This window comes from Cebus imitator, unplaced genomic scaffold (genome assembly GCF_001604975.1).
Source record: "Cebus imitator isolate Cc_AM_T3 unplaced genomic scaffold, Cebus_imitator-1.0 Scaffold501, whole genome shotgun sequence".
In the NCBI taxonomy this organism is placed as follows: domain Eukaryota; kingdom Metazoa; phylum Chordata; class Mammalia; order Primates; family Cebidae; genus Cebus; species Cebus imitator.
The window spans coordinates 657,800-674,214 of NW_016107816.1; the positions used below are offsets into that span (position 1 = coordinate 657,800).

General features: G+C 34.9%; 1 protein-coding gene across 8 annotated transcripts in view; it reads left to right on the forward strand.

Annotated features, from left to right (window-relative positions):
• TCF12 (transcription factor 12) overlaps window positions 1–16,415 on the forward strand; it is a 370,574-nt gene that overhangs the window by 155,309 nt on the left and 198,850 nt on the right. For all 8 annotated transcript variants that reach the window (XM_017513791.2, XM_017513787.2, XM_017513788.2 and 5 more), the window contains one exon: window positions 10,813–10,915. In XM_017513791.2, the coding sequence (XP_017369280.1) occupies window positions 10,813–10,915 (103 nt within the window). The remainder of the gene's footprint in view (window positions 1–10,812; window positions 10,916–16,415) is intronic.

Here is a 16,415-nt window from a genome sequence, read left to right on the forward strand (position 1 = left end):
GCTGTAGAAATTTGCCTTTAGGCTTTTTGAGGCCTCTGTTTCCGTTCTCCACGGGAATTCTCCTAGCGTCACAGAAGACTGCTATACCTTATTCCCACTTCGGGCAAGAGAAAAGGTCTACAGGAGATAAGATTATCTGTGGTAGATGCCCACTTAGCAGCAGAGATTTTTCTATTTCCCATTTTCTTTGTGGCTTCATCAGAGTCCCCCAGTCCAAACAGTTCACTAAAGCTCTATGACTGCCTCCACTATTTTGGGCACCATTTGCCAAATTGGGTAGTTAAAAATTTGGGATGAGGGTTGTTTGTTTTGTTGTTGTTGCATTTTCCTACTTTCATTCCTTTATCACTTATGAATTGCTGATTGAACAGATTTATTCTTCATTTTGTATGGCTTCAGCTCATCATTGAGGCATTCAATTCATGATAATTCTAGGGAGGAGCAGTTATTACTAGAAAGGCAACATTGCATGGTGGGCTCTGGACAGAAAGCCTGGATTGAAACCCCCATCCTACTATTTACTGTTAGACTTTGGGTGAACTGTGTAAATTTTCTGTGCCTCTTTCCTTATTTGTGGAATGAGAATAATAGTAATTAATTCATAGTGTTGTAAAGATTAAATGAATAAAGCCTTTAGCCCAAATTCTGGCAAATGGTATCACCAAATGTATACTCATGCTATTATTATTATTATTACAATTATTATTATTTTTGAGATGGAGTCTTGCTCTGTCACCCATACTGGAGTGACGTGCTAGATCACTGGCACAATCTCAGCTCATTGTAGCCTCCGCCTCCTGGGTTCAGGCAATTCCCCTGCCTTGGCCTCCCAAGTAGTTGGGACTACAGGCACATGCCACTACGTCTGGCTAATTTAAAAAAAAAAAAATTTAATTTTTAGTAGAGACAGGGTTTCACCATGTTGGCTAGGCTGATCTTGAACTCCTGACCTCAAGTGATCCAGCAGCCTCACCTCCCAAAGTGCTGGGATTATAGGCAAAAGCCACAGCACCTGGTCCATCCTATTATTGTTAATGCTGTTACACAAAACCTCAAAATGGGAAGGATGAATGAATATTTGGTAACATTCCTGGAAGGAACCACTGATCTATCAGCCGTGGCTTATCTACTTTCACCTTCAAGGAAATGAATCTAGGCCAGGGATTTAGCACATATATGAGCCAGTTATTAAAGAAATATTATTTCACTATTATACTTTTAATTGAAACTTACTCTTAAAGATGACTGTGTAAATAAATGGCTCATGGTCAACTGCCCTGGCTGGTAACATAATTCAAAAGCACTGCCTTATGGTTCCTACCAAGATACACAGTACTATTTTAGTCATGACCTATGTCAAAATCTATAAAATCAGCAGCAGCCATCGTTTTTGCCGGGACTGTAACAGTCAACACAACACTGGCTATCAAGATAGGATACCACTGACAAACTAAAAATATATGGTATTTCATGCAGATTTTAATCTATTGATGCCTGGAGTAATGTGTGCAACTTTATAGAAATTTAAGAGGAACTGAAGAGGCTAGCAAAGATTAACTCATTTAACAAATGTGTCTTGAGCATTTTTTATGGCGAAAGTCTGCCTTTGGACCCAGGCCAAACCATTTCAAACAATAATGTAGCTACACTAAGAGTTAAGTGAACAGATAAGGAAATGTAATCATGATTGGTTTGCTTTTTACCATTTGAGAAGTGTGTCACAAATTACATACAACTTATAAGGGGATTTGGAAACCGCCTTTTATAAGCTTGGTGCTCTCTGTATACAACTTTATGATGCAGTAAGAGATACGAGACTTTCCCCATAAACAATAATTTATTTCTATTCTAGAGGACAGTTTGGCAATATCTAGTAAATTTGAACATGGGCATACCCTGTAAACCAGTAATTTCACATTTAGATAATTGACCCCTAGAGAAAATTTTATATAAATTCTCACATATCTACAAGGAGACATATTCCTAAAATGTTTATAACAACATTATTTATAATAGGGAGAAATTAGAGACAAGCTGAATGTCAATATGGAATTGGATAAATTGTGGTATGTTTATAAATAGAATATTATATAGGAGTGGCATGTATATACCAGTGCTATACGTTGTCAGTGTACGTCATTCTTATATATTGAATGTGAACTGAGTAAAGGAAAAACGATAGTATTTAGAAACATACAAAATGATGCTATATATCAGATAATATTCATAATGAAAGTATTCAATAATGTGTGAAAATGATAAAAAACAAATTTAGGATAATGTTTTCTTCTAATGGGAATTAGAACTACATAGGGGTTTAAACTATACTGGTAATGTTGTGTTTGTTAAGTTGTGGGCACATGGCTTTTTATTATGTACATTTCAATATGTCTGGACTAGTTTAGAAACATTTAAAAATTGAAAGAAAATGTGTCGTGTTGACATTTGTATTTCAATGGAGATACATTGAGAAATTTTTCTTTTTCCTGCTTCGTTGATACTATTTCTGTATATGCTCAATTTTCTACATTGGATACATGTAACTTTAATCATGTTAAATGAAAAACTGAGGAATAATATATCTTTTAGAAAAACAAATGATTGTTTTAAGAATTTTTGGAAAATATAGACAAGTTAAATGAAAAAAATTTTTAGCACTTTTTATAATTGATTTTCTAATCTTTTTTGCTCTGGCTCTGCTGTCTAGTCTGGAATGCAGTGGCGTGACATATTGGCTCACTGAAGCCTCTATCTCCTTCCAAGTAGCTGGGACTATAGGCATATTCCACCACATCTGACTAATTTTCCTATGTTTTGTAGCAGCAGAGTCTCACTATGTTGCCCTGGCCTGACGTGATCCTCCCTTTTCTGCTTCCCAAAGTATCAGGATTACAGGTGTGAGCCACTGCACCCAGCTCTATAAATTGTACAGAAGTTAAGCATTATTACATATTCTATGCTGCTCTTATCTTTGCCACCTGTTGTTATAAAATAAACATTTAACATATAGGACTGGTATTTTAAAGTTTTAAAATATGTTATCCTCTGAATTTAAGAACATGGTTTTGCTCATTGGCCGATGTTCTGTCTTCTTGCAATTAGTTGTTGCTTCTTAAGCATGGGTTTTAATAAAATCATATGGTTCCTTATGTTTGATTATTTTAACTGATTTTACAAATATCAGGAAATAATAAAAATTTGAGCAGTTATATGCTCAGTCATAATACTGTTGATTTATAGAAGTAGAAGATAGAAGCTTTAAATTATGTAAAATGTGAGATTTTCTTGGGAGCGGAACAGTAACATTTTAACTCTTAATTTTACTGGTTGCATATAGTATGCAATAGGCAGATTTATGAATGAGACAGTGGAATTATCATTTTAAAATGTAAGCTCTTTAGGATTTGATGTAGTGCTAGTGGTACTAGAAAGATAAATAGTAGGGCTAATAGTATTTTATAATATACCAGGCCCAGTGACTTCCAGGCTAATACAAACCAGTTCTTGTTAAACTTTATTTTGTTTATAAATCTCCTGTAAATGTTGTTAAGTAAGATGCAGATTCTGGATTCACTAAGTCTAGGACTCTGCCAGAGCTTCTGCATTTCAGCAGACTCCTAGAATTTGCCAATAAGTCAGTTTTAAGGACCACATTTTTAGTACTGAGGATGTAGGTTTGTGCTTCTCAAACTATCTGCAAAAGACTAGCTTTAAAAAAATATTATCTAGTATTTTATGGAACGATACTTCTTGGAAATAAAATAGAGAATAAATGTATAAAGGCAAAGAGAGAAAATTGTATATTAATGTGAATGTAATTTTTCAGTAAACCTTTGACATGTGTAAAGTATGTTAGTTTAGGATAAACGAATATTTCCTAAAAAGTGTTTAGATATGTCGTACTGTATAGGACAGTTTTTAAGGACAATTTATTTTATAAAAATACTTGCCCTGTGTGAAGCAGCATCTCATGTATACATCATATTTTCTGAATATTCTTTCTAAAAGTTTTTTATTTTCCTTTTCCTCCTACCTAGGCCAATTCAAGACTCGCTGTTCATTCTTGGATTAGAGTAATTTTATAACACTACTTAGCATTCATGAATAAAATGTTACCTGAAGAGATTATTCATCCTCTCAACAAAAATTTAAGCACTTCATTACACACAAAATTCTGTGCTAGTCTCTTTTGGGATTATGAAACGGAATAAAAAGTTCTTGCTCTGCAGAAATTTATAGACCTGGATGACAGAATCCATCTCCCTGTTGAGAAATTTTACTATATGTTAGTATTGACCTATTAAAGGATATCAGAACCTTAAAATGCTATTAAGCAACTTTTTCAGATGCAGACCTGATTCATTAACTGGGGCAGTCTTTATTTTCCATTCATTGATTACATTAACAGATATTATTAGTCCCCTACTGCATGCCGATTAGTGTGCTTGGCCCTTGTGAGAGAGTAGTGAGTGATAGAGACATAATTCCTGCTCTCTGCTAAGAGCCCATTCATGATCAGGTCAACCCACTTGGCTTTTTGATTGTTGTGTATGAGTGAGAAAGACAGTCACATTCAAGTATTTGTTTTAGAAAGTATAACGTTATTCATCTAGACGTTAATTTTGGTAATTTATCATAGGGATAAGTAAAGAAATACGATGAGAACACTTTTCTCACCTTTGAAAGTGTCTTTGAAAAAGTGTCTTTGAAACTTCATTTATTCTTACTTTAAAAGTTTTTCGTTTTATTAATATTTCACTTTGAAGCATAACCACTCATTTATATCCAGGCCTTGTCCAGAGCTTTCTGGTAGCTTATGGGTTTTGGGTGATTCTGCTGAGTTTTTGCTCACTTAGAGGCTATAGGATTTCAGTAACTCATGGGTTATCTTGTAGCTTTTTGAATACCAGAAACTTGTGGATACTTGTTCAATGCAGTTAGGTAAGCTAGTTTCTAATTACCCTTCTTTCTGATAGTTACTGTGAGGTCTGTGGAGAAACTGATTGAACATTTATAGTATCTAAAACTCAGCAGCATTTTAAAGATTTAGCAAGTAAAACCTCCTCCCATTCCTCTTGTCATTTGTTCAGCACCTGCTATGTATGTGGCAGGCATCATTCTGAAGATGTCATTGTTGGGGGAAAAAGAAAAAAACACAGGGCCCCTGTACTCTCAGAATTTATAAGATATAATCTCTATCTGGGACAATAATGATGACTAGAGTTTATTATGTGCTTACTATGTGCTGGAAACTTTTCCAAGTGCTACGTATATTAACTCATTTAATCCTTTTGTAACAACCTGTGAAGTGAAGGTATTATTATTAGCATCATCTGCATTTTTACAGATAAGGAAACTGAGACAAGAAAGTTTAATATGCCCCATACCACACTGCTTATATGTAGCAAAGGTGGAATTCTCGCCTGCCAAGTCTGGCTCCAAAAATTCCACATTTATCCACTACACTATGCTGTGCAATTATAACAGATAATTATGATTTAATTTAAATGGATAATTAAATAGGCAGTTTTAAAAAGTAGGAGCTGTGCAATGATGGAATACTCACTGCTGTGGGAGCACAGAATAAGCCCACCTAATTTGGTGATGTTAGGGTCAGGGAAAGCTTTCCTGGGAAAGTAATCTTTATTCGAAGAGACTTTGAACCTCTTTTCCTCTCTTAAAAAAAAAAAACAAAACATTGAAAAGAATTGAAGATTTTTTTAAAGTAGAATTTTAAAAACTGGTTTATTATTTTTTTTAACTGATTTTCACACAAAGGAATAACATAGGTTTGTAAAATTGTAAGTGTATTCTGAACTGAGATCCTTTGGTGATCATACTCTTTAAATTGAATGAGATAAATTTTTTAAATCGCCATTTAAAAAATTAACCAAATGAAAAAATTCTAGTATTTTTGAGGTGATAAACCAGAGGGGAGTACTATTATGTAAATAATACTAGGTATCTTCTCTCTCTATCTCTTTATCTCTCTGACACACATGCTGTCTCCCTCTCGCGAACTATCTCCATCTCCCTCTCCCACCCCCCTCATCTGCCTCTCTCTTTTTTCTCTCTCTTTTTCCCCACCCCTCTTTGATAGAACAAAAGATATGATTGCCCACATTTTGGGAGGCCAGAATGGGTTCACTTGAGCCCAGGAATCTGAGACTAACCTGGGCAACATAGTGAGACCCCATCTCTACAAAAAATAAAAATACTGGCTGGACATGGTGGTGTTTACCTGTAGTTCCAGTCACTGAGGAGGCTGATGTGGAGGCATTGCTGGAGCCCAGGAGGTTGAGGTTTCACTGAGCTATGATCATGCCACTGCATTCCAGCAACAGAGCAAGACCCTATCTTAAAAAAAATTTTTTTTTTTTTATTATGTGCTGTTTAGTTTAAATATGGAAGCTGCTTTGGTCACTTCAGGTCTCTTGTCATACTGTAGCAGGGATTAACATCTCTAAGTTCTGTTGGTGGTGGGGGTAGGGGAGAGAGAGCGGGGAGTGGGGAGGGTGGGGAGGGTTAACATGGGGAGAAATGCCAGATATAGTATGCACCTAAAGTTAAAAACAACAACAACAACAAAAATTTCTAAGTTCCTGCATCAGGAAATGAACATAGAGAAAAATATGAAATCTACTCTATAGACTACATTTTATAATATCAAAGCTTTTATAACGTATTATGCATTCATAGATGGAATTATTTAAGATTTGCCAACTAGATTTTAATTTAGGCAGGTTTTAGTATAGAAATTAACTAGTTTTTGTAATCTTGTCATACATCAACTTATTTTATCAATTATTAATATCTTGAGTGCTTTTCATTTTTATAAAATGGGAACAGTGTTAGTTTAGGGTGTATTTGGAGATATTTTTATGTTCAATGCCATATTGTGGCTAAAAGGCTAGCATAAGAGATAATTCTGATAGTATCGCTCTGTTCTTCATAATATATATCATCTCATGTATTGAAAAATCTCATTTTTCTTAATGGCTATTAACAGAATTCAAGATCATAATTAGGAGTCGCAGGGGCCAGATTTGACCCCTTTTATTAGCATAGTAACTTTTTACCAATTTAAAATACGCAACATGATAGTTTTATATTTAATGATCTCCCTGATTTACTTTCTTTAGATTTCAAAATTGAAACAGCATTCACTTACCAGTTCCATTATCTGATCCACTTGGGTTCCACTCTAACCATTGCGTGCTTGGCTTTTGCTCTTTGCTTGTCACTGCAACCACTCACTTAGGCCATGCACCTTCCAGTGTTCTGCAGCCTGCTGAAAGTTACTACATTATTTTGCTTTGTTCTCTGCTATTCTGTCTTATCTGTGAGTGCTCTGGGTTATAATATTTTTCCCTTTTGCCCCATGAGCACCCATGCTTCAAGAAGTCTGATTCTCTGTGGTATTTAAGAAGAATGTTGTTTAAGCTCCTGGTCAGCTCACCCATTTCTTTCATTGGGGGGACTCCGTTTGACAGCTAAGCTATCTTCTACTTTAAAAACTTCATGGATGAATACACACAAACATAAAAATATTTTGCTATTCTAATTGCCTTGGTTTTTTTAATTTCTTTAAACTGTGGGGTTTCTCCCTAATTTATACTTATCTAGAAACTTCTGGTGTTTTAATATGGTTCCAGTCGCAGGAGGCGGTGCCTGGCTGTCGCCTTTCTGGACGTTTTTACTCTGTATTTATGAAAGAGATCTTTATTCCAGGTTGTCTTAGTTCATGCTACTAGAAGTGTAGTCCATGGGCCAGCAGCACCATCATCATCACCTATTTGTTAGAAATTCAGAATCTCAAGTCCCACCCCCAGACCTTATGCATCTTAATCTGCATTTTAGCAAGTTGTCTGCTTGTTTGATAAGAACGTTGAAGTTTACAAAGCACTGGTCTAGGTATCACCCAACTACATGATACCTTGACATGCTCATAGTTGTATATTTCTAGAACTGATTTTAAATGTATGACTTGTATTCTTACTTAAATATTTGTGAATTATTTGATAACTATTCATCTTGTTTCACCAAAAGTTATACTGTGGGTGGGTATTACTGCTGTATGAAAGGAATGACAAGAATAATCTCAAACAGTAGCCACCCCCAGTCCTTGAAGTGAAGTTTTGGTGTACAGTCATAGTTGGTGTAAAACTATGACAACCATTTTGAATGTCTCTTTGTGCCTTCTCCCAGCATCAGTTTGTAACTGTAGATAAAGAACTATTCCTTTCTTGTCTCTTGGACAGTGCCTTTTAAGCAAAGTTGCTTTTGCTAAATGGAACTTGTAAGGTGTAAGGTGTTGGGGAAAATATCTGATTTTTATCCTTAAATGAGAGAAATTATGCCTTACTGATATTTGATATGTGGATTAATAGTATGGGCATATAATCAGTCTTGAGGATTGATATACAAGTCTTGCTTGTTTTTGAGGAAAAACGTTTATTGACTCATTTTCTGGTGCACTATGAGGATCCCAGTCATTAGCAATGGGAACAGAGAAAAGTTAGGTTAGCAAGATAAAAGACACTACATGCAATTTATAAAGTTAATAAATTGCATGTAGTCATTTAGCGACACGACAAATATATATCAGACTTCGATATATTTGTATAGTGGTGCTTTAGGAAATAGTTTTTTTAAAAAACTGTAGTGTTTTTACTTGTATTTGTTCAAGAATGAAGAGAACTGAGAGAATACAAAATTACTCTTTCATTTTTCTTTAGCATTCACATGTAGTATGAACAATGTAGCTGATGTGAAAGCACATTTTAGTTGGCATTTTTCTTGAGTAATATTCTTTCAGGATGACAAACAATATTTAAGTGAGCATTTTTAGGGTTTTCATGCCTTCTTTTGACTGTGTGCCGAAGGATGGCAGAGAGAATACCGAGATGTATGTGAGTTAGTGGTATGTCACTTAGTATTATTTTAAATAGTGAAAGCAAATTCAGTGAGTGAGGCATGGTGGCTCAGGCCTGTAATTCCAGCACTTTAGGAGGCCAAGGCCAGTGGATCTCTCGAGCATAAAAGTTTGGGACCAACCTGTGCAACATAGTGAGACCCTGTCGCTTCAAAAAATTTTAAAGAATTAGCTGGGTGTGGTGGTGCATGGCTATACTCCCAGCTACTCCTGGGAGGCTGAGTCTAGTGAGTAGTAATCACACCACTGCACTCCAGCCTGGGCAACAGAGCAAGGCCCCTTCTCCAAAAAAAAAAAAAAAAAAAAAAAAAAAAAAACGGTAAACTCTGGGGAGTGACCTTAGCTAAGAGCCATTCTATTCTGTATATAGGTTCTACTAAATGTGGTTATATCAGATAAGACTTAAGGTTGTGGTTACTCGTAGTCATAAGTTGTGAATATACAATTACTGATACACATGTGATCGACATTCAGATTCTTCCTGAATGTCGATCACATGTGTATTCAGTAATTCTAAATTACATAAATATGAAACAAAGCTTCATTTGGGAGGTAGCACTCTCAGAAGATTAGTTTTAAAACAGAAGAGCAGAAGGAGTTGTGACATGCATCTATAAGCAATTGTAATAATTTGACAGTTATTTAGATTTAGCCCTTGATTCCTAGCCCTTTCATTGACAGCCTGCCTGCAAAGACAATGAGGCCTGTTTCACCCCCATTAATGTCCTCTTAAATGGTAGCCCGCAATCTGGGTAATGATAAATGTTCAGTGATTGATGATTTTTTTTTTTTTTTAGTCCTATGGGATTCTGTGTGGTTTCTGGTTTCTGTGAGCCAGGTTAGTTTTTTCTCTTACTTGGGCTTTGTATACATTTTTCTGGTCTTTACCATGTTGGTTTTAAATGGGCAGACATAGGCGTGACCTGCAGTTTTAGTTAAGTTCAAAGCCTTGTTTAGAAAAAAATAAGATTTTGAAGGTGATGAAGTACTTAAAACTGTGTAATAGTCTAAGAACCAGGACAGATTTTAATACATAGTAATTTTGTAACACTTGTTTTTATTTGTAAACTTTATCGTTTTTCCCCTTGGCTTTAAAAAAAAAAATGTTTTAAACTATAGGAGAAATGTAATAACAGCTACTGTAAAAAATAACATTGGCTTTATTGTTTTTATGGTGTTTGTAATTTCATTCTTAAGAATTTTAGTTGGTTATTTTTAGTAATCATTTTCTTTTTTACATGGCTCAGTTTCTGTAGGAGTATATATTGTTATACTACAGTAGTAATAAAATTAGTATAAACAGACCTTTTGGTTGAATATTTGCCATTTGGGAAAGGATTCATTTCTAGCATATTGATTGTGGATTCGTTTTAGCATTTTAAGTCTAACCTGTAATTGTCTAACTCTTTATTTTTAGGGTATGGGGGCCGGAATGAATAGGAGAATAAAGTTAAGCATTTCCCTAGTTTAGTACAACTGAGAAATATATTTTCTTAATTCATTTTTTAAAAAATGATCCATTTTACTTTCCTTTTGGATGTAATCTTAGAGGTAATTTTAGTAATAGTTTTCAGAATTTTTGTAGCTCCCCATCTGATCAGAAGAGCCGATACTTTGAGATATTGGTGCTCATGGTTAGTGTGTATTTATGGAAACCCACTTTTCTTTATGATCAATTAAAAAAATGTTTTTTGACATTAAAATCTTAAAAGGAGTAAAAGAAGCACTTTTGCTGTTTGCTTCCCAAATAATGAACAGGAAACTTGGTTAGAAATGACCATGTTTAAGTCTGTATATTAATTAGGTGAGTGTCATTATGCTCAGTTAGCAGGACTGCCAAATAATCCCTTTAATACTCTGATCTTTTTTCCCCCTAGGGTTTTACAGACAGCCCTCATTACAGTGATCACTTGAATGACAGTCGATTAGGAGCCCATGAAGGCTTGTCCCCAACACCTTTCATGAACTCAAATCTGATGGGTAAGTTGGTAATTCTCTGCAAGTGGTCTTTTCAAAGCTTCTTTGGTCAGAGACTTTTTTTATCCTTTTGTCCAGGAGGGACAGGTAAGTATCTAGAAGAAAGTTCTGGAGTTTCTAGGGGCAGTAGGACTTTTCTTGTTCAGCACAGCTTGAGGTTCAAATGTCCAAAAAATTTGGGTTCTTCTCTTAAAGCATTATTGGTGTCAAAAAAGGAAATAGCAGTGTTTTTTGATTGTCAGTTTTGGCAATGTTTTTGTGACCTCAAGCTTTGTATGTTTTCTGGGGCAGAGAAGTATGTTTTAAGGGCATTTGTGATACTATTATTTCTCTTAACAGTTGACATGTCATAATTAAAAATGTGACATAGCAGTGATTGTAGGCTTTACTTGCATTGGACAATGTTTCTCCTGGCACAGTTTGATTAAAACATAGTACATTTAGATATTGCAGCACTTGTTTTAAACACTTGGCTTCATACTGGGACTTTTTTAAAGTTTTGGTTTGAAGAAGTAAAGTTGTACTTAAGAAGGATATAAACTACCATCCAAACCTGATTTAGCAAAACCTTTATGTTTAATCATTCTGTCTACCCTATGCTTTGCAAAACACCCCTCCTTTCCTTTCTCCCTTTCCCCTCTTTGTCTCAAATGAAAGTTTAAAGTTGTTCTTCATTCTAAAATTATAAACCCAATCTTGTTTTTTCAGTTTGCATATCATTTGTGTGTGTGTGTGTGTGTGTGTGTGTGTGTGTGTGTGTGTAAATATTTTACCTTTAAACTTGATTGAAAAGAATCTATAATTTATGACATTTTTTTCTTGCTTATACTGGGACTGAGCATATTACAAAAACTGTAATCTGTTATACCAGTTGTTATTGGCATCATATAAATATAAAAAGTTTGTGTAATTGACATTGATTTCATTACTTATTTTATTTCTTAAGAACATGACCTATATTGTGGTCTTAGAATTGTCCTTTTAAGACACAGCCATGCTAATCTAAGTAGATTACCCAAATCCGAAATCCTGGTGGTCTGCAGTTTCTTTAAAATGATTTGCTTTGCACAGTCTTTGTTTCCCTCATTCTCTGTAATGTTGAGGAGACAGAGTCTGATATTCTAGTGTGGATTTTGCCTAAGGCGGTTGACAGTTTGAAGCCAGAAGAACCATTAGAGTATGACAGAAGAGTGAAAAAAATCTAATCAGCAATAAAACTTGTGTTTAAAATCACAATTTGTTTCAGCATAAATAAATGCACACAGAAAATCACGGTATTAAATGTATTATCATTCCAGGTAAAAATCAGAGTTAGGTTTAGAGTAAATTATTTGGCTAGGGAAAACTTTCTAATTAATTTTTTAAATTTTCAGTTGAGCTAGCCATCAAAGTAAAATTGATGTAACACTCCAAATAATTTCCTTTTGCAGTATAACTTTTCCCCACCTAGGATTTAATTTATGTTAAGTGTAGTAGGGTAAGTTAAAGTCAGTGTTTTTGTAATTTTTGATTAAATTAAGCTTTCTTAATTGAGACTATAACTCTGAACTGTAAAAAATCAGAAATAGCTCTTTTTGTATTTATGTTCTTACTTTTTATTCTTCACTCATAGAGACGACTTTTAGACCCAGTGGAATTTCGTCATTAGCACAGCTTTGTGCCAAGGTGACTATTAAAATTTGGTGGGGGACAAGTGTGGAAATTAAATGAATCCTAAGAGGTATGCATGTCAGTCACTTGCTCTGAGCAGATGTTGACTAACAATATTTCTGTAATTCACTTTGAGGTAACATTTTCTCAGTTGGAACAATTAAGAGCATGTGCTTGCCGGTATCTTCAGTTTTCAGATAATTACTAGAGTACTTTTAATAGTCATCTATACCCTATATGTAAAATCAACATCTAAAAAAAGTCATGAAGTAAATATTTGTAAATAAATTGATCTCTTCATGATTCAAATGAAAAAAATCTTCATTCATCTGAACTACGTTGTTGAGGTATGACTTTATATCAGATGCAGATATACAAACCATACATTTTCTTTTCTTATTTTTGAGACGGGGTCTCACTTTGTCACTCAAGCTAGAGGGCAGTGGTATGATCATGGCTCACTACAGCCATGAACTCCTGGGCTCAAGCTGTCTTCTTTCCTTAGCACAACACCAGCTAATTGTTTACATTTTTTCTTTTGTAGAGATGAGATCTCATTATGTTGACCAGGCTGGTTTTGAACTCTTGGTCTCAAGTGATCCTTCTGTCCCAGCCTCCCAAAATGTTGCAGTTATAGGCATAAGCCACCATGTCTGGCCCAGACCATAAATTTTATTTATACACTACCTAATGTAAAAATGTTTACTTATATATAAAGGAAGGAGAGAGAACCCTGAAATGATGAAGCAGATAGGTTCAAAAGAAATTCACTGGTCATCGGCAATATCTGATATACTTTACTTCCTTACCTTTATTTTCAGTAAAAATGATCAAATGATGTACCTTAGTCCAACAACAGTGTAAGCAATCTGCACAACAATAGCTTGCTTTTGGAAATCAGTGTCTCTTAAATCACAATGCAGTTCCATACAGCAGCAGGCAGTCCAATTTGATATGAGCTGAAGTAATTGGACACCCAAACATGGTTTTATAGCAGTATGTAGAGTTACAATAGATAGACTCACTTTTCTGGCTGTTTGATAATTGAAGGGAGTTTCTGCCTAAAAAACCTAAATTGTTAAAGTTCTGCTGATATATGTATGGTAGTAGTCAAAGCATTTGGAACTGTTGATACCCTGTCATCACAACAGGTAACAGTTGAGGTGGTGCTGTGAATGATGAATGCTCAGAAACAGTTAAAACTAATAGGAAAGCAGTAACATTTCATGTTGCTGTCAACATATAAAAGTACCATTAAGTGGGGGATGGATTGTATGTCTAGGGAATGGTGTTATTTTGAGTATTATGTTCAGCCATAAGCACATTTGCTTGAAGTAATGGTGGATTATAAAGCACCACTGTGTTCTGTGATAGAGCTTTCAAACACTTTAGTGATTTTGTACATGGCAAAAATTAGAAATTTTGTCTAACAAGGGTTGATAATGATTCAGTAATGAACAGTTTGCAACAGAAATTACATTTATATATTCATTTAGATATTTTGAAGTGTTTTACACAGGAAGTAAAGCTATTATACTGAATCGGTTAATGCTTCTTTTTATGAATTGCAGAATTATCCTGTTGATTTGTCACTATGGGAAAGAGGGCTTTTCTTATGTTGCAAGTGAAATAAGTACATCATTTTGGCACATTGCTAGGTAATTAGCATCAAACAGTTCTGTACTCTGTAATATTAAAACTATATGAAAAGCCTTGACCATAGCAGTGAATTCCATGGTCAGTTCAAAGCTACTATCACCAAGTGGCCTTGTCGGTCTCAAGCTTCTTCCAGCTCTGGTCCATTTCTCTACCGCCGATCCTCTCATTAATTTCAGTAATACTTGTGTTCCTTTTCCTGTGGATAATTAGTCATATTTTTGATGATGTCAGGATCAGTTTACTTTTGGAACTTAGAAACAAATTATTCTCACAGAATTGTTTACCTTTCATCCTCAAGTAACTGTGTAATAAACTGCCATTATCTTTCTAGCCCTCCAAGTTCATAAGCTTTACTTATTTTTGGATGTATATTTTATGTGTATATGTGATAAATGGAAGAATTACGATATATGGTTATCTTTAGTTTTGCTTGTTTTCCGAGACCCTTAAGTGTGTTCCTTTCTGAGACTCTATTTTACCTCTACAGATGGTTTGTTAATAATTTTTATTTTAAAGAGTGAGTGTAACGTGTGGTGATACAGGGGGAAATTGCAGGGCTGAGAATTAGGAGATACGGATTTTAATCTAGATTCTGAAAATAACCTTTACCTTTCTGATAGGGTAATGCTGGGAATTCTCAGAGGTCTTGTATCAGCTCTAGAATTTTACAATTCCATAATCTCATAAATTTAATAACTTTATTCAACCCTGAAAAAGGCTGCAACTGTAATTATAATTGCTATTTTGCAAATGATTAAAACTAAGGCACAGGACAGTTGTTTCTTTCTGAGGCCTCAAAGCCAGTAAATGTCAAAACTAAATGTAGAACTCATATCTCCTGACTCTTTGTAGTTGAATGCTTTTTCCATTAGACCACACTGTTTAGGTTAAGATACTTGTTCTTTCTTCATATCTCAGGTTTTTTACTAGCTCAGTATTTTCTTAATCCATAATTATGGAGACATTGGTCTTGATGGACGACCATGGGAAAAAAGGTTCCACAGTGAAATCACTTTGAACACCATTTTGTATCAGTTGTTCCCACTTAGACATTCAGATTGTACTTTGGAATGTTAAAGACTCTGAAAAAAGAAAAAGCTTATTTAACTTTGTTTAGCCTTCTACACCTCCAAATCGTATTAGGCACAGAAGACTTTTTGTAAAAAGCATCATTAGCTTCTGAGAAACTAGTTTTCCATGGGACACTGGGAAATGTTTCTGGTTGTTTAATGGAAAAAAAAAATACCTAAAAGTTCTCTAAAAAGTAAAATAGAATTGCTCTACGGTCATCTCTTAGTATCTGTGAGGGATTGGGTCCCCTGATGCTCAAGTCCCTTATATATATAAAATGGTGTAGTTTCTGCATATGACCCACGTACATCCCCCTATATACTTTAAATCATCTATAACTTACATATAATACCTAACACAATGTAAATGCTGTGTGAATAGTTCTTATGTTGAATTGTTTAGGGAATAATGACAAGGGAAAAAAAAATGTTTGTATACATTCAGGACAGATGCAACCACCCTTTTTTTCCCTGTAAGTATTTTCAAATTGTGGTTGATTGATTTCCCGTATGTGGGACTCACAGGCAGAGGGCAGACTATATATATTGTTGTAACTTATTTTAGGCATGTTAGCTGATTTAACAGGTTGGGTCTAATTGTTCAAATATATTACTGTCAAACCTCTCTTACAAGCATTTGACTTATAAGCAAAGCAGGTGTCTTGCCATTGCTGCTGGAATCTCTGCTTAACTCTATCTTCTGTATCTAAGAACTTAAAGGGCCCCTCTGGCAAAGCTTCTATGTTTTATTTCCATTTCATTTGGGATTAAATAGGTTTCTGTGGATTTGTCTGGGAATTTAAGCCCAAGTACACTTTTTTCCCCTGCATATTTGGTACCTCAAACAACCAAATTTCAAAAAAAATTCTTTTGTAAAGTTGATACTGCTTGCTCTGTAACTTATGAAAAATCCAGAAATGTGCTAGTGTTACAAAATATGTAGAATCACCATTTTCAGATGATCAAAGCATAATACAACCCTGCCCTCAAAAGTTATCTTTTTTTGGCTGAGGGGAGTGGCTCATCTTCCCAGCACTTTGGGAGGCCAAGGCAGAAAGATTGCTTTAGCCCGGGAGTTTGAGACCAGCTTGGGCAATATAGTGAAACCCTGTCTATACAAAAAA